The 23,252-nt window shown below is 38.5% G+C and overlaps 2 protein-coding genes across 7 annotated transcripts in view; one reads left to right on the forward strand and one right to left on the reverse strand.

Moving 5' to 3' along the window:
• The window catches only part of nadkb (NAD kinase b), a 73,549-nt gene extending 60,235 nt beyond the window's left edge, over window positions 1-13,314 (forward strand). For all 6 annotated transcript variants that reach the window (XM_028794734.2, XM_051922892.1, XM_028794735.2 and 3 more), the window contains 7 exons: window positions 1,375-1,460; window positions 2,415-2,517; window positions 5,447-5,607; window positions 6,625-6,724; window positions 7,137-7,294; window positions 12,087-12,169; window positions 12,768-13,314. In XM_028794734.2, the coding sequence (XP_028650567.2) occupies window positions 1,375-1,460; window positions 2,415-2,517; window positions 5,447-5,607; window positions 6,625-6,724; window positions 7,137-7,294; window positions 12,087-12,169; window positions 12,768-12,909 (833 nt within the window). In that variant the 3' untranslated portion in view covers window positions 12,910-13,314. The remainder of the gene's footprint in view (window positions 1-1,374; window positions 1,461-2,414; window positions 2,518-5,446; window positions 5,608-6,624; window positions 6,725-7,136; window positions 7,295-12,086; window positions 12,170-12,767) is intronic.
• Window positions 13,315-15,776: 2,462 nt separating this feature from the next.
• The window catches only part of sec62 (SEC62 homolog, preprotein translocation factor), a 35,524-nt gene continuing 28,048 nt past the window's right edge, over window positions 15,777-23,252 (reverse strand). Inside the window, exons 6-8 of the mRNA XM_028794740.2 lie at window positions 22,126-22,186; window positions 21,457-21,576; window positions 15,777-18,414 (exon numbers count right to left, since the gene is read on the reverse strand). Coding sequence (XP_028650573.1) covers window positions 17,909-18,414; window positions 21,457-21,576; window positions 22,126-22,186 — 687 coding nt within the window. The 3' untranslated portion in view covers window positions 15,777-17,908. The remainder of the gene's footprint in view (window positions 18,415-21,456; window positions 21,577-22,125; window positions 22,187-23,252) is intronic.

Consider the following 23,252-nt stretch of genomic DNA (forward strand, 5'->3'; position numbering starts at 1 on the left):
ACATCAAAGTGTCCACTACTCAAATCGTCACCTGTGAATCTAAGATGTTTAAGAGGCATTGGCGGTTGTCCAAAGGTGTAAAATATTGGCCATTTCGGTACACTTGAAAGCGACAACCGAACAATTCAGTGGCAGCCATCAACTCACATGCAGAACCATAGGTGAAGGGCTTAAGCATTTCACTCTTATAGTGCTCCTGTGTAGTATAATTATCTCCTGTACCATCATCAGTCCACACCTTGAACCTGTCCCAGTCATTCAATACATAAGACACAATGTTCTTCCGGATATCAAGAGTGAGCCTGATATGGCCGTGTAATATGTAACACAGAGAATGGAAAAGGCAGTCGCCATCTCCGGGCATGGAAACCACTCGTAATTGACAGTTCTTTGATCGATGGTGATCATGGTGACATGTTAATGGGGGTACGGTTGGAACAATAAAGGAAATAGTTTACACTGTTCAGGTACCCAAGTCTAAAATACATACACAATAACTATAATCGTAATAAACGAACAATAAAACAGCGGAGAAACCGTGGATTAAATAAAAAGGCTGCAGTTATCAGCAGGGAGATGTGAAAACCGTGGCGAAGCAAGGAAGAGAATGAAGAGACTGGAGTGATGGACACCATTATATAGGCAGGCAGCCAACTATGTGGGAGGCGTGGGGATGGGGGTCCCAACGCCGCCTCACACGGTGACCGAGCTGCAGGCTATGGACGTATATATGTACGTAAGTAGGATTCAGTTAGCGTTGGGAACCCGCGTACCAAATTTCTTGAAGATGGGCCCATAACTAACAAAGACCGTTGCAAAGTTCAATATAGCGGCCGACAGTGGCGTCATACCACCGAAATAAGTACGTACATCGGTTTCGGTTAGCTCAGGGAAGCCGCCTACCAAATTTCGTGAAGATGGGGCCATAAATCAGAAAGTTTAACATGGCGGATGTTGGTGACCATTACGCATATAATTTCAAAATGAAACCTGCTTAACTTTTGTAAGTAAGCTGTAAGGAATGAGCCTGCCAAATTTCAGCCTTCTACCTACACGGGAAGTTGGAGAATTAGTGATGAGTGAGTCAGTGAAGGCTTTGCCTTTTATTAGTATAGATATATTACATCCCTAAAGGCAATCTCAAATCAGGCCATTATGAGACATTCCATTTTTAATATCATTATGGGACTATTCTGATGCTAGCATTTGTATGAAAGTAAAAAATAAGATCTCAGAATCCTCTTTGATATTGGGATTATTCTGAATTCCTACAGTTATTTCTTAAGGTTTGCAGTTCATCTTCTCCACTTCCCCAAAAAAATGTTACTAGCAAGAAGTCATGTTTCACATTGTATATTTCTCTGCTTTTAAAAGGTTATGATGACATCTCTAAATGTATAGACCTGATCATTTGCCTTGGTGGAGATGGAACCCTGTTGTACGCATCCTCTTTATTTCAGGTAATAAATATACTAATATATTCATAAGAGGAACTTGCGTATGGTTATTTGATTTAGTTTGTAAATTATCTCAGAAAGCTCATGGAACAATCTGCCTGGTTAGCAGAATGGGAGTAGTTGGAGCAGATAAGACAAACACAATCTGAAATATTGTTCATTGACTTTTGTCAGCCATAAAACATTTAAATGGGTTCATGTAGATCAACAGTTTTTTTTTTCATAATAATGGTTTGTATTCATTTGCCTAAAATGAAGCATATTTTATAACTCTTTGAAAATAATTAGTTCACTTTTGCCTTTTACAATGGAAGTGAAAGGTATCAGAATCCCATTAAGAAAAACTTTGAACTTATCAAATGAGCTTTAAAAGGATGAGCACACTTGCCAATGTCTCAGCTCTCAGCTGACCGTATCTGATGGGTGAACAAGAAGCTGACAAGACTTAGAAAGGCACCAAAGCTTAGAGGAGAGACAGAGGAGCCCTAGTTTTAATGTCGTGGTTTTATTCCAGTTTTTATTCCTGTGGATTATTTATTGACTGATTTCTACTCCCACTGGGGGAAAGCACTTGGTTTTAATTGGATGATTTATTTGTTTAAAGAAGACACTGCATTGCACTTTATTTCGGACAGTTTGCATTGTGCTTTTTATTATCTATATAACACTTTGGGTTGCACCAGCTTCTGCTGTTATGTGTGTTCATTGCACTGTTCCATCTTGGTGACTATCAATGTCTGAATTTAAGGAGTGATGCCAGCTGTGGGCGATCTAGGCATCACGCCCAGACTCTGGTTTTTTTTTTTGCTTTTTTTAATATGTATTATCATATATTAGGACAACTTAGCTGTTGACTACCTAAATGTTTGGAACAGTGCACTCTAACTTATAATATGTCTTTTGCTCTTTCTTTGGCTTAATAGACTAAACAGCTATTACATTTTCTGTTCCCTCCAGGACAGTGTGCCTCCAGTCATGGCTTTCCATCTTGGTTCTCTTGGGTTTTTGACACCATTTACATTTGAGTCTTACAAAACTGAGATAAACAAGGTTTTTGAAGGTAAGAAAGGAGAAGGGAGAGCGAGGAGAGGAGAGGGAAAGCAAATGTTAATTAAGGTATTAAGGTTGCATTTCTCATTAGTACTTAATTGTAACAGCACTTTTTACATTAAAAGAAATGACTAACAGAGTAATATTTCAAATGCTATTTGAAAATGGTTTAATTACTCTGTTAGGCTGCCTAAACAATTAATCGTCTGTGCTAAGCCCTCATTTATTTTGTCCTGTGGGTAACCCCTGGCAATAAGGCTAACAAAAAATAAGAATGCAACAAAATCATATGCCTACCTACTGCTAATTCACTTAATGTTCAGTTTTTCCCCTTTAAAATGCTGTATTCCTTCCAATTATAAGACTCTCCATTATTTTCAAATATTTCCAAAGAAGGTATGTTCAAATTTTTAGAGTATGAGCTACTGAACAACTCTACCCTCAAGTCTCTTGGATGCTGATAACTTGAACAACTAACCCCGCAGTTTGTGTCTACTGCAGCAACTCCTCATTTTGGAATTTTAAGGGTAAACTAGATTTCCACACAAGCAATCCTCTTTATTGATATACCCTAACATACCTTCCACTGCCTGTTGACCACATTAGGCAATGCCTTGCTGTTTTGGACGGCAACATGTCATGACTTGGCCCACCTCTAAATTCCATGTTGTTGTGAGTGCAGCATGGCTCACTGTAATACCTCACTATACCTGTGGATGCCAGCATTATGCAGTGTGCCTTGCCATACAATCAGATCTGTTTATTGTGTCAGCCTATGTCGAGATTTTTTGTTTGAACACATCTTTTTAGGAATGAACCGATTTGATGTTTGATGCACCTCTGATTAGACTGCTGCATTGATTAAGCTTGCACAGTCCCAATGAGACTGAATGAACTGAGGCCAAAAGAGGAGGTGAACCACTGGGCCAGCAACACACCAGGGGATTCATGTATAACACCTTGCATAGAATTCACACTAAAACATGTTTTACTCTAAAACTAGAAATGTGTGTATGCACAAAAAAATTCAGACGTATAAAACTGTGCATAAGTAAAGTTCTGTGCACTTTCCCTTTATAAATCCCAATCAATGTGAATTTTAATGTATGTGTATGCGCCTATAGCTCCATCCCAACTCCTCCCAGAAATTCACCTATTTGATTATGCAAATCAATATACTGTAAATAACCCCTTCCGTTCAGTGCTTTGTTAAAAGACAATGCCAAAAGCACATGTAAAAAAGAATTTCAGCGAACATGAAATGGAAGGTCCTGCTCGGTGAAGTGGAGGCAAGGAAATCCATGCTATTTGGTGGATTAAGCAGCGGTATACACAACAAAAGGAAAATAATGGAGTGGCACAGCATGGTGGAGGCACTCAAAATTTCAAGATAAGAAAGTCACACAGTGCCCAAAATGAAAAAGAAGTGGTCAGAGATATATGCAACAAGCCATGTCTTCAGTGGGTACCTGCTAAGTAATTGTGTTATATGGTTATGTCATATAGATAATTTACAATTTTGACCAAAAGCGTAATATTAAATGTCTTACCTTACCGAGATGCCAGCCATCACACACACCACCATTTTTAAGTTTGTTCCCAACACTATTTCTCAGAATGAATAAATCACAAGCCAGACAATTTTGCCACAACATCACAAGACACATTTTCGCATCACAGATAATTTGCACATTGATAGAGTGGAATTGCTTTCTTTTTACATAAGCAAATTCATTCTCTGAAGTCACCTTTATAGCAATGTGCGTACAGTCGTCTGCTCCAATTACATTTGAAAAACCTGCATATTGCACTTTGGTGTTTGCTTGTTCAAGCACCGTGTAAGGAAATCTTATCTATCTGGATGACAAGCGGGAGAGTACCATCTCATAAAGCTGGCATGGCATGACTCGGTGATGACTGAGAAATACCCAATCAGTCAGCAACTTCATGCTGAACAGCTCCTGTGGCTAAAAACTTGAGAGTGGACAAAAGTTGCAAAAGAACAGGTAGAGCGCAATTCCTCGAAGTCAGCCCCAGTTCAGCCCTCATCTCCAACAGGAAAGCTCTTGGAAATCGAAATCGTCTTAGAAGCCAGTCGTCATCATAGGACAAGAAATCAGTATAATCTCTAAATATGCGCTCTCTTCTAATTCTTCCATTTGGTAACGTCTTCTAACAACGCTAAAGCAGTCATGGTAGTTGGAATAGTTTGGCCATTCCGTGCACTATTATTGTTACAGATTGATTACAATTAAGTGCCTTAAATTTGTAAATGATACGCAATTAATTTCGGTGTGATTGATAAAGCCCTCATCGTGGATTCAAGTCTAAAAAAGAAAGGGAAACGACACAGAAACAGTAGTACAGCTTTGACATTGGGTGCTGCCTGTTTGCAAAGTTGAGCATAAAAGTGCATATGCATGGTCTGAGGCTGCCGTGAAAATATGCCTAGTGTTATGATGTGAGTGTGGACATGGGTGTATGCAACATTCTTGTGTGTATGCACCGTTTATACATGAGGCCCCCAGGGGTTTATTTTCTCTACTCTGCTGATAAGCATTTGCATTACCATGTTATATAAAACCTTCTGTATGCAGTATAAATCAACTGCTGTAAAAATAATCAAAATGTTTGTTACATCTTATTGTTACTATTATCTTTGCAGATTAAGATAAACATTGAAAAACAATACAGTATAGAAGTATTGCTAATGTCAAGGAAATGTAAACATAAAGTGGTCATTTGTTCTTGCGTCGCATCCATTGAAATAAAATGCTTCTAAAAGATTAGTTCTATAGTCCTTAATGGAAAGTGTAACACATTGTTCTGTCCATTTAGTCCAATATTTACTGAACACATACCAATCACTGTTATAGAAATGTAACAAAGGAAACAACTAACATCAGCTCAAAAAATCTTTTCCATGCTTCACTTTCAAGGTAATGCAGCAATAATCCTACGTAGCCGTCTGAAAGTGAAGATTACCAAGGATTTGAGCCACTTGCAGGAGAGTGCAAGTACATATCCAATGGAAGAAGATGGAATTTTATCTCAAAGCCATGTGAACAGCGATGTTGGAAAAGTGGACCTAAACTTGCAGGTAGATGCTCTGCATTGATTTTCATGTGTGTAGTTATTTCCTAGGCCCCTTACAAGGTCAGATCTAAGATAAAATGTAAACTGATTACTTTTCCTTGAATGAAGGCTGTAATACTTACATGAGAGAGTAATGCCAAATGCAGATAAGAAGTTCACCACTCATAACACTACAGTCAAGGAGACAAGGGGTTCATCCAAAAATAATGAAATATCAAACCAGTCGAAATGTCTGAGGTAACACATTGCTATTGGAATATTCCTTATAGGACCAAGAAGGTGAGAGCCAGTAGTTAAGCTAAATGATGAACAGTTAGTGGGTCTCTCCGTTATTTCTGATAAAACATTAGCGAAACGGTGGACTTGCCTCATAGTTCCATCAGTCACGGTTTGAATAACATTTTTTGTTTTTCCATGTGGAGTCCGCATGCATTCTCAGTGGGGTTGTATGTGTTCTGCTGAACATCTCCAAATTCATACTGGTTAGATTTCTATTTTTTAGTCTTTTATTGGGAGGGAGGGATGTTGCTGGAATGGCATGTATGTGAATAGGTGGTTTTAAATGCTGCCTTGCGCCTGGCATGATCTCCAACCCTCGCACATTTATGAAAGGGGATAGATGAATCAATGACATCCTGTTCATTGCCTGTGTGGAATTTTCACGTTCTCCCTGTATTTCAGTGTTTTAGTTTTGTTTTTTTTTCCCCTGGACTAGTTTCCTCTGACATCCTAAAGATGTGTTAGGTCAATTGAATAAATCGGTATCCCCAACCAGTTGTTTTTATTATCTTGTCTTTCACGCAGTGCTACTCAAAATCATTATAGCTGCTTGTGACCTTGTATTTGATTTAAGCAAGCTCAGTAAATGGATGAATCGTACTGCAAAGGCTTGACTATTCAAATGTCAGTAAGGGGGTTTGTGTCTCACTTTTACTAATCAAGGATCTTATATTAACATCAAGGGTGGAGGGTTGCGGCATAAAGAGAAATAAAGCTTTTATTTGCTTCTGACATTTTTCAGGTGCTGAATGAGGTGGTTGTTGACAGAGGGCCATCACCATTTCTCTCCAATGTCGATTTGTATCTGGATGATCGTCTGATTACAACAGTCCAGGGGGATGGTCAGTAAGAGCTGATGATGATAATATTTGAGCCATTGAATTTTAAGCACTATTCTTGCTGGAAATGTGTACATTTATATTAGATTGGTGTATTTATGTTTGATCTGAGAATGTATTGGATAGTGGTTCATTACCTGTGGATGATCTCTTTTTAGCATTCTGAAGATTTAAAAGTGGTTTTTAAATGTAGACAAGTATTGACAAGTTCTGTAAACAACCAGTTTGATTAATATTTTTTAAATAAGCAGGGGTTAAAATAAACCATGCCATGCATGTTCTTTTATAGAAAAACATGAATACGCAGACATCACACAACTTTCAATCGATATAGTAGACTTTTATACAGGTGACGCCTGTATCATTAATAGACGGCAGTGTAAACTTAATTTCTCTTTTCGTCTTTAATGTGCAGGGGTGATTGTGTCAACTCCAACTGGAAGCACAGCATATGCTGCTGCTGCAGGGGCCTCTATGATCCACCCTAACGTACCTGCCATCATGGTCACTCCAATCTGTCCACACTCACTCTCATTCCGACCTATTGTGGTGCCAGCAGGAGTGGAGCTAAAGGTAATGTCTAAAATCTGTTATCAAAATAAATTAACATTTTGACAAATGGAAATTACATAGATATAGAAGTTTCAAATCGAATCAGGAACAAGTAAACAGATAGCAGGCATATTAAAGCTTGGAAGTGAAAAAAGGCACTTGAGCCATTTGTTGCTAGAGCAAGAATCTGCTGTATATCAGGACCTTAATCTACAGTAAGAATTGAGTTTTCATCAAAAGCATTCTGGGCTGAGCCATCTGAATATGACTTTAAATTACAGAGGAAAACTACTTATGCATTTGTATGTAACAAATATTTAGAATATCTTAACAGGAGCTTTTGGTCCTTTAAAGGGCACCACCTATTGAAGTTCTGAGAGCATCACATCTTGGGGAAAGATGGACATACTTGGAGGGGACTGACTGGGAGGAACAGACAGGTTGTTCTGAATGTGTATGGGATTTCTGTGGTAGTCTTGCAGTAATAAAATATTCAAAAGCAACATCATGCCAAGTACTTGGTACAAGAATCTGGTGGACAAAAGGGGTCAGCAACCCTGTTTGTAGCTGTGTCATCTAATTTGAGGTTATATGCTTTGGGTGTATAGAGAGATGCTCACCACTAACAGGTCATGAGCTACAGCCATGTTTAACTAATGTTGTCTTATTTTAATTTCTTATTTTGTCTTTTATTTTTCTTCTCTTCATTATGTAAAGCACTTTGAGCTACTTTTTGTATGAAAATGTGCTATATAAATAAATGTTGTTGTTGTTGAAAAAGTAAGTACACCCCATGGAAGCTCTTGGCTTTTTCAATATATTTAAACAGGCAAACAGTGCCTCCAGATAAGAGTGATACACTTGAATAAAAAACAGGGGACATTTTGCCTTTTTAATCATTTATTTAGCAAAATTATCAATAGATGTAATGGTCTACTAGGAAAAGGTAAATACATCCATGGCCTCAGAAGCTGGTATTACCCCCTTTAGCAGAAATGATGTCTTATAGGCATTTTGCATAACAGCCCAGCAGTCCGTAACATCATGTTTATGGGTTTTCTTGCATGTACTACCAGTTTCAAATTCTCCCAACAACATGTCAATGGGATACAAATCAAGGCTTTGACTAAGCCAGTCTACAACCCAAAATTTCTTCCTTTTTGAGCCATTCTTTGGTGGATTTGCTAAACTGATTCAGATCTTTATTATGTTGAAAGTTTCCATTTAAACTTCAACCTTTGGACAGGTGGGCTCACATTCTTCTCAAGCACGCATTGGTATGATGTAGAATTCATAGTAGATTTGGTGACTGGATGTTGGCCAGGTCCAGAGGCACCAAACCATAACATTTCTACCACCATGCTTTACAGCTGCCAAGAGGTTTTCCTCTGCAATGCTGTTTTTTGGTTGGCATCAAATATCTGTTAGGGTGGCCAAACAACTTTGATTCATCTGGCCAAAGCACATTGTGCCTGAAGGCCTCGTCTTTGCCTGTATGTTCAATGGCAAACTGTTGTCTTGCTGTAATGTTCTTTTTGGACAGCAAAGGTATTCTCCTGGCACACCTCACATGCAGTTCAAATTTGTGCAGTCGTTCTTATTGTAGATGTATGCACTTTGGCACCATTTTTTTCATTACAGGGGAATGATTGATTTCAAATAATTTGGTGATCTTCAAATTCCCTTGGCAGAGTTCTAAGCATCCACATCCTTCTCTGCTTTGATGGATTTCAATAAAATGTGACAGATCTGCATTTTTGTTAAATTAGATTGAGAATGAACATACCATGTCAATTGTATGTGTCATTTGTTCAAGTATATCACCTTAATGATATAATTTTCCCTGTTCAAATATATTGAAAATGTCAAACCATTTCCATGGGGTGCATTTAACCTACCGTCATGTGAGAAATTATGTGATCAGGTCTCCTGGCAAACAAAACGATTTGCAACTCTGAACAGTGTAGCGATCATAATCTCCATGCTTCACTAAGTTAATAGTGGTAAATTTTATGGATTGTATGTCAACCCCATACTGTCTTCAGACCCCTGCCCATGGCACTGAAAATTATATCCACTAATAAAAGTGTATTTTACAGAATGACCAAGAGAAAAGGTGCAGAGAAAAAATGTAAGTAATGACTTGTATGCAATCCCATGAACTCCCCAGACATACAGTATCTGACAAAAGTGAGTACACCCCTCCCTCACATTTTTGTAAATATTTTATTATATCTTTTCATGGGATAGCACTGAAGATATGACACTTTGATACAATGTAGTCAGTGTACAGTTTGTATAACAGTGTAAATTTGCTGTCCCCTCAAAATAACTCCACACACAGCCATTAATGTCTAAACCGCTGGCAACAAAAGGGAGTACACCCCTAAGTGAAAAATGTCCAAATTGTGCCCAATTAGCCATTTTCCCTCCCCGGTGTCATGTGACTCGTTAGTGTTACAAGGTTTCAGGTGTGAATGAGGAGCAGGTGTGTTACATTTGGTGTTATCGCTTTCACACTCTCTGATACTGGGCACTGGAAGTTCAACATGGCACCTCATGGCAAAGAACTCTCTGAGGATCTGAAAAAAAGAATTGTTGCTCTACATAAAGATGGCCTAGGCCATCAGATTGCCAACACCCTGAAACTGAGCTGCAGCACGGTGGCTGAGACCATACAGCGGTTTAACAGGTCAGGTTCCACTCAGAATAGGTCTCACCATGGTCAACCAAAGAAGTTGAGTGCACGTGCTCAGCATCATATCCAGAGGTTGTCTTTTGAAAACAGATGTATGAGTGCTGCCAGCATTGCTGCAGAGGTTGAAGGGGGGGGGGTTTGGGGTGTCAGTCTGTCAGTGCCCTGACCATACGCCGCACACTGCATCAAATTGGGCTGCATGGCTGTTGTCCCAGAAGGAAGCCTCTTCTAAAGATGATGCATAAGAAAGCCCGCAAACAGTTTGCTGAAGACAAGCAGACTAAGGACATGGATTACTGGAACCATGTCCTGTGGTCTGATGAGACCAAGATAAACTTATTTGGTTCAGATAGTGTCAAGCGTTTGTGGTGGCAACCAGGTGAGGAGTACAAAGACAAGTGTGTCTTGCCTACAGTCAAGCATTGTGGTGGGAAAGTCATGGTTTGGGGCTGCATGAGTGCTGCTGGCACTGGGGAGCTACAGTTCATTGAGGGAACCATGAATGCCAACATGTTTTGTGATATACTGAAGCAGAACATGATTCCTTCCCTTCAGAAACTGTGCCGCAAGGCAGTATTCCAACATAACCCCAAACACACCTCCAAGACGACCACTGCCTTGCTAAAGAAACTGAGGGTAAAGGTGCTGGGCATGTCTCCAGACCTAAACCCTACTGAACATCTGTGGGGCATCCTCAAACAGAAGGTGGAGGAGTGCAAGGTCTGTAACATCCGGAGGATTCCAGTGGCAACCTGTGAAGCTCTAGTGAACTCCATGCCCAAGAGAGTTAAGGCAGTGCTGGAAAATAATGGTGGCCACACAAAATATTGACACTTTGGGCACAATTTGGACATTTTTCACTTAGGGGTGTACTCACTTTTGTTGCCAGCGGTTGAGACATTAATGGCTGTGTGTTGAGTTATTTTGAATGGACAGCAAATTTACAGTGCTATACAAACTGTACACTGACTACTTTACATTGCATCAAAGTGTCATATCTTCAGTGTTGTCCCATGAAAAGATATAATAAAATATTTACAAAAATGTGAGGGGTGTACTCACTTTTGTCAGATACTGTAAGCTGATTCTGAAACTGCCCACCCCCTCTCCCAGCATATACAGTAAACAAATACTATAAAATCATGTACCCAAAAATATACCACAATGTCCACTCAACTTTAGTCTCTTTATAAGATAATCATATCTCCCAATATTTCAATTCTTCAGACGTGCCAATCCCAGAATAAAATACTTATTGCGCTCTGTGATCCCGATCCCTTCCACTGTCTAGTCCACTTCCCTCAGTGTATTGGGATTCTTCAAGGTGGCCACCCCCAAACCGTATCGGACTTTTGGTGTTTCACAAGAAACAATCCTTTCCCTGGCCTTAGATAGGTCACATCTTTCCCCTCCACCATAAAGCTCAGGCTATTTTTCCTCTCTTCCTGCCTTTTCACGCTCCTTTTCAATAGTGGTGTGTCCGTTTCAATGGCACTCCCGGAAATCACAACAACAGCCCATACCTCACAAAGGTCCTCCCTATTTACATAATCCAAGCCGCCCATCTTATGCTATAGTTGTGCTCAGATGGAGTCAGGATTCACATAGAGAGACAAAAGACAAACCAGAACATAAATTATGTAGCAGTGCTACAACAGGTCGGAGATATATGGAGTGCATGGAGCATGTTGAAGTCCTCAATAGTGGAGGCTGCTGCCTACAGTGGTGTCTGAAACTTGGTCTCTGTGTTTGTGTTATAGGACCCAATGGTGCACTCCTTGAAAAAGTAGCATGAGGTTCCAACTGGCAAGTCTAAGACCACCCAGAATCATTTGTTCTGAAAGTCAAGATTATCAGTTTTATAAGTTAAGACGGTCACTCAATATAAATTAGAGTTGTGGTGAAAAAGCTGATGTTCAGAGCCCGTTAAAAGAAGGCACAGAGCATTGTATCAACATAGAAAGACATTGTAAGGGTTAAAAGTGAGCATCCAGTGTGACACCAGAATTAGTTTGTCTCCTAAAAAAACTTTTCAAAGCAGTTTATATTGCTTCACATTTCACACATCAAAGGTTTTGTACAGATGATAAGCTCCAAATTTCTGCATGACTATAGGTGATGCTGTCTCCTGATGCTCGGAACACAGCCTGGGTGTCTTTTGATGGCAGAAAGAGACAAGAAATCCATCAAGGTGACTGGTAAGCTGCTCTGGGCCAATTTGTTCAAAAGTTGGGAGCCTTGTTATTAATGTATTTAAAATGTGGACAGAATATTTAACAGCTGCTAAGTACTTTTACAAGTATGGAAACAAAGGGCTGTGCACTCTCTTAGGAGAATCAAATGAATCTACGGCTACACTGACATTCCCCCCACGGCATATTCTTGTAATCCAAGAGTCACACACTTTTTAAAAGTTAAACTATACCTACATTACAAAATTACGAGGATTTGCTCAGTTCTAGCCTACTCTTAATGGCTGGTATTTTAAACGTAATACCATTTTTTTTTATTTTGTGATCTCTCTTGTACCACAGCAGGGGTAAATACAGTACCTACTTGCTCAACATCCCAAAAATACACTGAATTAAAGTAAGGTTAAAGTTTGTTTAAGATGTCCTATCTATTTTTGCAGTGAAACAGTCAGCACAGAACATTTCTTTTCACTGATCTACCACTGCAACTTCACCTCCTACATTCTTCTCCAGTACAAAAAGTCACATTAGTAAATTTTTATAACAGTATTCTTTTATCTTCCATTATGCAAAAAGACTTAAGTATTTTTCCGGTTTATTTCAGCATTAAGATCACAACATCCTGCTACTCTGTGCCTTCCATCTGCTGCCATGACTTGGTGTACGACTGGTTTGAAAGTCTGGCAGAGTGTCTGCACTGGAATGTTCGCAAGAAGCAGACCAGAATGTCTGAGGAGACTGACTGAGCCAGTTACCAACTGCAGCGCCGACTCACAGAAAAACTGAACAACTGCTCCTGGCGACTCTCAGCTCAACACAGTACTGTACATCCACTACTGGCCTGTGAGCACAGGATTATAGGGAACTGGTTTTTGATACATTTGGACAATTAAAGTAAAACAATTTGCTGTCTTGTGCAATACTGTATTGTTTTAAGAAAACGGGATTATCTGCTAATCCATTTTTGAAAACTGCCGTTTCTAACATTGGAACATGGGGGCAGGAGGCTGTTCTACCAGGAAGATCGATAACACACCACCCATGTTCACTCGCCCCAGGAGTCAAACAGTTTATTGAGGAAACAAACCAAAAACATCTCAAAGCTTCAGTTACCAGCATGAAATGCATTAAATAAAAACGTGTTGCTTCAAGTTGCTGACTAGTTCTTCCATCACTTTGGAACTTGCTTGTAACTCACGTGCATAAGGTTTCTTAAAATCTGGAATGTACTTCGATATACTGCTGAAGATGACATACCACATGGTAAATTGTACTTGTGTTACAATGACACTATGGATGAACTTGTCAGAATGACAACTTTTCTGTAGGTTTAAAGTGTTGCTAGTTTGAGGAAGAGAATATTTACTTGATTAACCAGATCAACACCTTTTTTATTATTTTAGATGCAGAAGAAGGTCTCTAACTAGCAGAATACTATTACACAAAAAAGATTTCCATTTAAACAATTTATTTAGTACTGTTTATAGAGAAGCGGAGTCAAGCATTCCTAAAAGCAAGATAAAATTCCCATGTGTCCTGCACCTCTATAATGGCTGCATGCTTGTCAATTTGTAAATCACATGCACAAGGTGTCATAAAATCTGGAATGGTCTTAAGATATAGTGAGATACAGGTGCATCTCAATAAATTAAAATATCAAAAAGTTAATTTATTTCAGTTAATTCAATTCAAAAAGTGGAACTCGTACTATATAGATTCATTACACACAGTGATATAGTTCAAGGTTTTTCTTTTCATTTTGCTGATTATAGTTTACAGCTAATGAAAACCCAAAATTCAGTATCTCAGAAAATTAGAATATTGTGAAAAAGTTCAATATTGTTGACTCATGGTGTCACACTCCACCTAGCTAATTAACTCAAAACACCTACAAAGGTGTCCTGAGCCTTTAAATGGTCTCACAGTCTGGTTCAGTAGGCCACACAATCATAGGGAAGACTACTGACTTGTCAGTTGTCCAGAAGACAGTCATCAACACCCTCCACAAGGAGGGTAAGCCACAAAAGGCCATTGCTAAAGAAGCTGGCTGTTCACAGAGTGCTGTATCCAAACATATTATTGTAAAGTTGAGTGGAAGGAAAAAATGTGGCAGTAAAAGGTGCACAAGCAACAGGGATAACCGTAGCCTTGAGAGGATTGTGAAGCACAGCTCATTCAAGAATTTGGGGGAGATTCACAAGGAGAGGACTGTGACTGGAGTCCGTGCTTAAAGAGCCACCACACACAGACGTATGCGTGACATAGGCTACAACTGTGACATTCCTTGTGTCAAGCCACTCCTGAAACAGAGACAACCTCAGAAGCATCTTACCTGGGCTAAGGAGAAAACAGACTGGACTGTTGCTCAGTGGTCCAAATTCCTCTTTTCAGATGAAAGTAAATTTTGCATTTTGTTTGGAAATCAAGGTCCCAGAGTCTGGAGGAAGAGTGGAAAGGCACAGAATCCAAGTTGCTTGAGGTCCAGTGTGAAGTCTCCACGGTCCGTGATGATTTGGGGATCCATGTCATCTGCTGGGGATGGTCCACTGTTTTATCAAGCCCAAAGTCAGCATAGCAGTGTACCAGGAAATTTTCGAACACTTCATGCTTCCCTCTGCTGACAAGCTTTATGGAGATGCTGATTACATTTTCCAGCAGCACCTGCCCACACTGCCAAAAGTACCAATACCTGGTTTAATGACCATGGTATCGCTGTGCTTGATTGGCCAGCAATCTTGCCTGACCTAAACGCTATAGCATTGTCAAGAGGAAGGTGAGAGACACCAGACCCAACAATGGAGACGAGCTAAAGGCCGCTGTCAAAGCATCCTGCGCTTCCATAACACCTCAGCAGTGCCACAGGCTGATCGCCTCCATGCCATGCTGCATTGAGGCAGTAATTCATGCAAAAGGAGCCCCGACCAAGTATTGAGTGCATACATGGACATACTTTCAGTAGGCCAACATTTCTATATTAAAAATCTTTTTTTTTTATTGGTCTTATGTAATATTCTAATTTTCTGAGATACTGAATTTTGAGTTTTCAATACCTGTAAGCCATAATCAGCAAAATGAAAAGAAATAAACAGTTGAAATATCACTGAGTGTAATGAATCTATATAAGAGTTTCATTTTTTGAATTGAATTACTGAAATAAAAGTTAACTTTTCACTGATATTTTTAATTTATTGAGATGCACCTGTATTTGTTCTTGGAAAACAAGACACAATTTCCATGTGTCCTGTTATACTAAGTGGGGCTGTTCTATAACAATACCACTTTATCCTTAAAAAATATGTGCAGGATTCAAAATAAATCCTGCACATATATTTTATTTTGAAGTCAAAAATGGCTACAAGTGCCTCTAATTTTAAAAAGGTAAAGAGAAAACCGTGCATGATTGTATTAGTTAATACCATGAACACCTTGTTTTACTTTATGTCAGCTGCCATACTTTGATTTGCTGAAGCTGGCTAACTCAGTTCAGGGTCATTGCCAAGGCCAGGGTCTGTCTGGAAATTTGGGGCCCTCAGCGTAGCAGCAGCCTGTTGAATGGCACTTAATAAATCAAAGCACACATTAAAAGTAAAACAAATAAATAAAAACACACCACTAGAGCCTCCACTGCTTTCATTTTATTGCAATTAAAATGATGGACATACATTAAAGACAGACACACATTTATTTTAAATTATGTTCCAGTAACTACAAAGAGTATTCTTATATTAATTCCAATATGAACAACTAAGTGGTTAACGAGTAAAAATGCAATATCTTTTTTTTTTTTTTTCCTGAAAGTTACGGAAAAGCAGCAGAGAACTACAATATACAAGTGATACTGATACTGTGCAACACTCAAATACAATTTGAGATATTTTGAAATAATAGATCCTCCTTTATCTACAATAAAGCTACTGGCACACCAGCAAACCTTTCCTTTAGAAAAGAAATTGATTGAAAAATGTAAAATAAAGACAATTGGTTCGCTTATGAGGAAGAAGAACCAGTATTAGATAGAAAAAGCTATGCTACTTCCTCTGCTATCCTACCGTATGGTCCTCATCCAAGTTATATTTTCAAAAGCAGGAATAAAGCCACTAAGAAGAGCTAAATTGTAATGACTGGACCTGCTAAATGTTCATTCTTTTCAGTTACCAATGTGCAGAAAGTGCATGTCTTCTTGATTTTAATCTAGATTTTAAATATGAAAAACACTGTACCCAACTGACTTACTTTATTTGGGCAGTCGATCAGTTTAAGGTTACTACTGACCAAAAGTTTATAAAAAGGCGCTGGTAACTCATTCAAGCAATTCATCCTGAACACAGTCAGAAATGTTTACCATAAAGGTAATGGAATAGTTCACTAGAATATATGAATCAATAAAAGTGCTTTTGGAAAAGTACTGGTAAGGCTTTTGGGAGCAGGATCTAGAAATTCATTGGTACCCCACGTTTGTTATATATATATATATATATATATATATATTAGATTGTATTAAATTCTCTTCAGTGAATCTTGTGGGGCTTTTATGTGCGTGAGCCCCCCACACTTACAGTGGAAATGTTTGCTCAAACTGTTCACACCTCCCATAGCCACACGTCTACCACATTAGACGCTTTTGTGTCGTCAGTGTTGAATGGGAAGGCCAACGTTCTTGTGCGATTCTCAAATACCAAAGAAAAGTACTACATTTACTCTAATTTTTTAAAGGGAGATATTTATACTATTAATCGCTGATAACATTACTTTCAGAAAGTCAACTGCAACATCATCTTCCTCCCACATGCCTTATGTATTTAAAGAATGAAAAGAAAATACTGAGAGCACTGCAGCTAATAAAGACGACAGTTGAACACAGAGTTTTACAGACAGAGAGTACGGATATGCTACTGTGGCTCTGGCCGCATCAAACAAGTGTGGTATGCTCCAAGCACTCTGTTTGCATCCCACAGCCTTTGTAAATGATAACTGCATGCACACAAAAATTGAGTATCTAAATAAAAGCTTGAACACAATACATTTTAGGCATTTTGGCACCATGTAAATAAACCTGAAGGAAAACTGCATGCATTTCTTGCATCAAGGGACCAACCTTGGATCGTATCCACATTTCGTCTTAGTTATCTAACTGGCACCTAAAAGTTCTTTACATTCCAAGTATTTGCTTCTAAAATGAAAAGGATTTTATTCTTTTTTTTTTCTTTCTTATTCAAAGAAATTAAATCTGTGAGATACGGTACAAAAAAAAATAAAAAAAAAATTTTCAACAGCCCCTCCATTGGTGTGTAGAAGGGCCTGCTCCAGTTCCAAGTGTTATAAACAGCTGCTCATTTATTGGCATGAAGTTAAAATTAAGACATAGTAATAAAAATGTTCTCACCATACGGGTACGATAAAGCATGCAGGAATAGAAAGTGGTTTTGTCCACCTGTGCACGACCTGGTCACACACATAATGACAAGGAGAGAGTGTTCTTCAACTGTGCCGCGTGTTTAAGCTTTTATTTATTCACGTTTCAACATGACTAAAACTGTAGGAAACACTGACGTGATAAGAACACTGAAACCCTGAATGTTCTGGCAGTGGGAGGAATTGATCACAGTAAGGCTTAGTTTTCTTTTTCTCACATAAAAGATGAGCTTGCTGGGTGTAAAATGTTTTGGTAGTCCAAACAAACAAACAAACAAAAAAAAGATTCTTCACGTTTAGTAGAAGTCCTTTACTGACAGCAAAAGTTTGCATTTATGAATTTTTTTGCAAAATCTTTGTCTCACTGTTTTCATCCTCCTCCTCCTCATCCTCCTCTTCATACTCTCCTTCCTCTTCACACTCGCCCTCATCTGTGTGTTGGTCGAGCTCCTCTCTGGTGATCATTTCAAAGTCGTTACCATTGCTGTGTTGTGATCCATCCTCCTCCCTTTGGTCGCTGTCTGTGTCTGAATGCCTCTCTACCACTTTAACTTCTTCTACTGAACTGCTGGGTACCTTGCTCTCGTCCTCTTCTTCCTCTCCTTCTTCCTTTTTCTCAGTGTCGGACTTGTCTTCACTGTCCGATTTGTGCTTGGGTCCTGTCTCTGATTTGTCTGTGGCAGCTTTCTTAGAGTCTGAACGTGGTCCTTTGTACTCATGAGTGTAAAGAGGTCTGAAGGAATCAATAAATCCTACATCAGCTGTCAGGTTAGGCAGGAACCAGAAGTGGTGTCGGCCACCTGTCACCACCCAGATAATCAGGAAAAGAATGCATCGAGCTGCAAACAGAAAACAGGTCTGTCATCAACAGCTGACTTGGTTTACAAAAAAAAAAAAGAAGACATTCAGCCGGGAGTCCCTAAATATGAGAGAATGCGGTCTTTAGGTTTCAATTACACTTACAGAGCCTTTAAAAACTCTTCAGCCCTTGGAAGTTTCCCCATTTTATTTCTTTGTGTCCTCTTCCACCTTAACCTATTGTCTATGGGGGTGGAGTGAAAGCTTTTGAGTCATCAAAAATTTCAATCTTCAATTTCAACGGATCTCGACGTTTTAGAGTCCCTGGATGCCGAAAACATTGATATCTCGATGATGGGTGTGTGGGTCACAGTTTCTTGAGGATTGTCTAGAACTAAAATGGCTGGACGGAATTAGTTTTTGAGCCAAATCATGCAAGAGAAAAGGGCACTCTAGAGGAACCCCTGAATTAATTTTTGACAATATCTCGAGAATTAAGGCAAATACAGTAATTCTGCAATTAATTAAATTCTACTTGTCAATTGCTATTGTGATGACATATTTTATGATGAAAACCTCAGCATCAGAGTGATAAATAATTATCGAAATGTTATAGAATAGATTGGGTAACTTGGTTCCAAGGGCACAAAGCCTACATTCACATCCAAATTTTTGTTATAAAACATTAATTCACAATGGATTTCATTTGGTTTTTTGACACTGATCTGTTTTGATGGATGAATGGGAGCATGGATGGATGGATCATCATCATTATGCCTATAGCAGAGAGAAATGGATGGAAGATATCTTTAAGGACTGCAATTAATACATGTATAAATATATTTTTATTTATCGATTGAGTGATTGATTGGCTGTATTATTTTTCATGTGAGTGTGTATCTTTGTTTTTTTATATTTCTACTGCGGTATGCATCTCAATTTCCCCTTGGAATTAACTTAATCTCATCTAATAACAATAATTATAACGTTGCAGTGTTAGCACGGCTGTCTCACAGTGAAGCAGATTGGGGTCTGCATCCCTGTGTGGTGCTGACTTGGTCTCCCTGGGTGTTCCAGCTTCCTTCCACAGTCTAAACACACGCAGTTTAGGAGGACTGCTGTTGCTAAAGTAGCCCTAGTGTATGTGTGTGCAGATGTGTTTGCCCTGCAATGGACTGGCACCCCTCTCTAGAGATTTTTCCTGCCTTACATCCAATGGTATAGCTTCCAACAGCCCTGTGACCCTGTTCTGTATAAGCAGGTTTAGAGGATGGATGAATGGATGCCTAGAACGTCTATTCAGTTCTTGTCACTTGATTGCATGCTACATGCATGCACTCTGTCAGTGGCAGTGAATTAAAGAAAAAAAAGATTCCATATAGTGAATGAACTATAAGCAATCACTTATTATTGTCAGTTGTCTACAGAACAAGGACAGCAACATTTAATAAGGTCAACAATGGCACTTTGCAAAGACTTTCTGCTGTGAATCCATGCTCCTGGGGCTTAAATGTTGCCATAGACAATGATGAACTGGACAGCTGGCAACAGCCAGTCTTCTTTTAAAGTGTCTGAATTTGTTTACCTTTGATAATGTGCCAAACACTGCACAAAAATGCACCATGCCACTGTGATGTATGGTGGCAGCAGCAGCTTCATGCTCAGGGATAACTTCTATTTAGCAGACCCTGGAAGGCTTGTGATAGTGGAGGGTAAAATTAATTCAGCAAAATCCTTGGGAGAAGATTTGTTTTGCAACAAGACAACATCCCCATTCATAAAGCCAAGGCTACACAGGAATGAGTTAAAAACAATAATGTTAATGTCCTGGGAGTGTCAGAGTTCAGTTGAGAATTTGTGGATGGACTTGAAAAAGGGCTGTTCATTTACAATCCCCATATAACCTTGTCAAAAAAAACACTAAATCAAGACCTGTGCATACAGACTCAAGGCTATAATGGCTGCCAAAGGTGCATCTGCTAAATGCTAACAATAAGGGGGTGAATACTTATATGACCAGTTATAGAAAAATAATTGATTGTGAACACTTTGTAGAGATACAAATGAAGGGATTGTATTAAAAAAATGCTTAGTTGCCTCACATTTTTATGCAATCATTTTGTTCACCCCACTGTATTAAAGCTGAAAATCTGCACTTCAGCTGCATCTGAGTTGTTTCATTTAAAATTCATTGTGGTAATGTACAGAACCAAAATTAGAAAAAAGTTGTCTCTGTCCAAATATTTATGTTGTCTCTTTAATGCCAAAGTGAATTTTCCTGTTGGTCAGTGTCAAAAAAAAAAAAAATCCAATATGATTCAATATTATATAACAATAAAATGTGAAATCTTTAAAAGGGTGAATACTTTTCCTAGGCATTGTGAAACTGCCAGTTTATTAACTGGTCTGGTTTAAATTCCTTTCAGGGCAGAAGTGTACCTTTGGCTTTCAGCAATTAGGGTTTTCAGGGACACCTCTTTTATAGCATCAGGCAGGCATCAGGTTAGTAGCACTCTAACAGAAAGAGGAAAATTCTGTGCTTTTTATTTATTTTTTAAATTTATTTAATACTAATCCTTATTTACTGCAAATAATCTCATATTTCTGTATTTTTTGCAATGGAAATAAACAGTTAATTATGCCTTACTGAAAAAATACAATTATGCCAACTTACTAGAATATTATTTGTATATAAAGTTTGAAAGCAAGAAGTCACTGACTCAACCACATCACAATACAGCCTTTATGTAATTTGCCCTAACAAAGCTGGTTATTTGACTGTAAGTGGAAAGTCACATGAACAGTGGAGTGCATGTGAACTTTAAACATAAGATCAGAATACAAAAGGAATTCAACAGCTGCTATACAGTTGTGTGCTTCAGTTAGAAGCATGGTTGTCATTCTGACATCTTGTGGCTAAACTATGAACAATCAGGCACGCCATGCTTAAAAAATGAAATGACAGATGCAAGACTTGACAATAGCTTGTAACATTACAATTATCATTTGACAATAAGAAAACTGGTCAAGGATCAAGTGTGAATAGGACTAAAGTAAAGGCAGACAATGAAGACAGTACTTACCCACTGCAAGGAGAAGGATGCTGGCAACAAAACACCCAGCAGCCACACTCAAGTAATAAACTCCAACACGCATTTCGGCAGGCCAGAGTGGGAATAGCGTGGCAGCAATAACTGCAATCACTAGGGTAAAAGAAAACATGGAACTTTGTAAATGCATTCCAAGATTTCCATCCCTTCATTGGTGTCTATGCTTCACTTCAGAAACAATATTTTAGGACCAATTGGGTGGCTATCTTCCAGCTAACAACTTAACATTCACTAGAAAATAACTAAAATGAAAAAGGACAGTCACTGGGTTTTCTTTAACTTAATAACTAATTACTAACTCATTTAAATTGTTTGTTGTGCAGACTTTTGCATATTTGCCCTTTACCAAACATAGCTTTCAAGGATGCTAACAATAAAATGTCAAGCACACAAAGTGTTTGAAAAGGCGATACTGCCCTATGGAAATTCAAATTACTTCTTCCCTTGAAACATGTTTAACTCCCCTCAGGCTACATTACATACCATGTTGAGCAGATTTTGGTAAAACAGAGCAAATGTTGTTAATTGGAAATGAGCAAGAAAAGAAAATCAGTCCAAACAGACATTACTGGAATAAAACCGATGTAATCCAGTCATCTGTTTCTTTGACAGTTCTCACAAAATTAACAATCAGATACTTACCTAATATAAGGCCCATGGCAAATGTTTTAAAATGAACTGGGTCGTATATCCAAACGTAAACCTGTTAAAAATGATAGCAAAGTTCTGGCTTATTGAATCTTGGATAAAAATGAAGCTCAATTACTGCATCTTCTAAAACATAGTTCAGCTGCTTGGAAAAAAAGATGGCATATGTAAGATTCAACTTGCCCGTAATGGCACTTTACAGTGGACACTATGGAGCATGGGCCACCACCAGAGAATAAAAGCATAAAAACCTACCGAAACAGCAAACGTTTTGATATAAGAAAAAAATGCCTTCTGTGTTTCCAATGCATGTTTGAGAGAAGAAAAGGTATCTGGAAAAAAAGTATGTTATCACATATTCCTGGCACTATTTTTCTTGTGGTAAGGATATGTTTTCTATTCGCTTGTGTGAGTTCTCACAAAACAAAACCAACAATGTGGCATGAAAAGTTTACTGTGATTTGATCTTTTGAGAGGAAGCCACACTATGGGAAGGTGAAAGTTTATTGTGGAAGAAGACAAATGGAGAACTAGTGGGCAGAGTTAGTCTTCTTTTAAAATCTCATAGAATCTCATAATATTGTTCTTGTTTTGTTCAAAAATGACATGTATAAACTATTTTACAATGTGTGTGTAATCATAAGATGTGGATCAATACTTGACAACTTGGACATGTTTGGTAAAGTTTAAAGCTTTTATTTTCTGGTGGTGTCCAAAGCCCCATTAGCCTACTATACATTGCAAAGCAAATGTGAGGACAAGATATTGATAGAAAACACTTTAAAAAAAATATCTTTCCATCACTGTTGAAAGAAAAAACTTAACTTTAGAACACAATTTCATGTGGCAAATGCATATATACTACGTTGTGAAAAATACCCATTAATATGAATATTCCACCACTACACTACCACTAGATGGCAGTAACTTATTTAGGCAACTTAATTTCCCTGACACTATTGAAAACGGATGAATGGATGGAGTTTTTCAAGAAATAACAACTGCTACCAGTTATTTTAAAAGTTGTGCAAGTGTCTCGTAAATTGTTAACACGACAAACAGAAATGAAAAACCGGAAGAAATCCTTTGCAGTGTATACCTGAAGAGCCTTACTTACCCTT

Source organism: Erpetoichthys calabaricus, chromosome 2, assembly GCF_900747795.2.
Source record: "Erpetoichthys calabaricus chromosome 2, fErpCal1.3, whole genome shotgun sequence".
NCBI classification, from domain to species: Eukaryota; Metazoa; Chordata; class Cladistia; order Polypteriformes; family Polypteridae; genus Erpetoichthys; species Erpetoichthys calabaricus.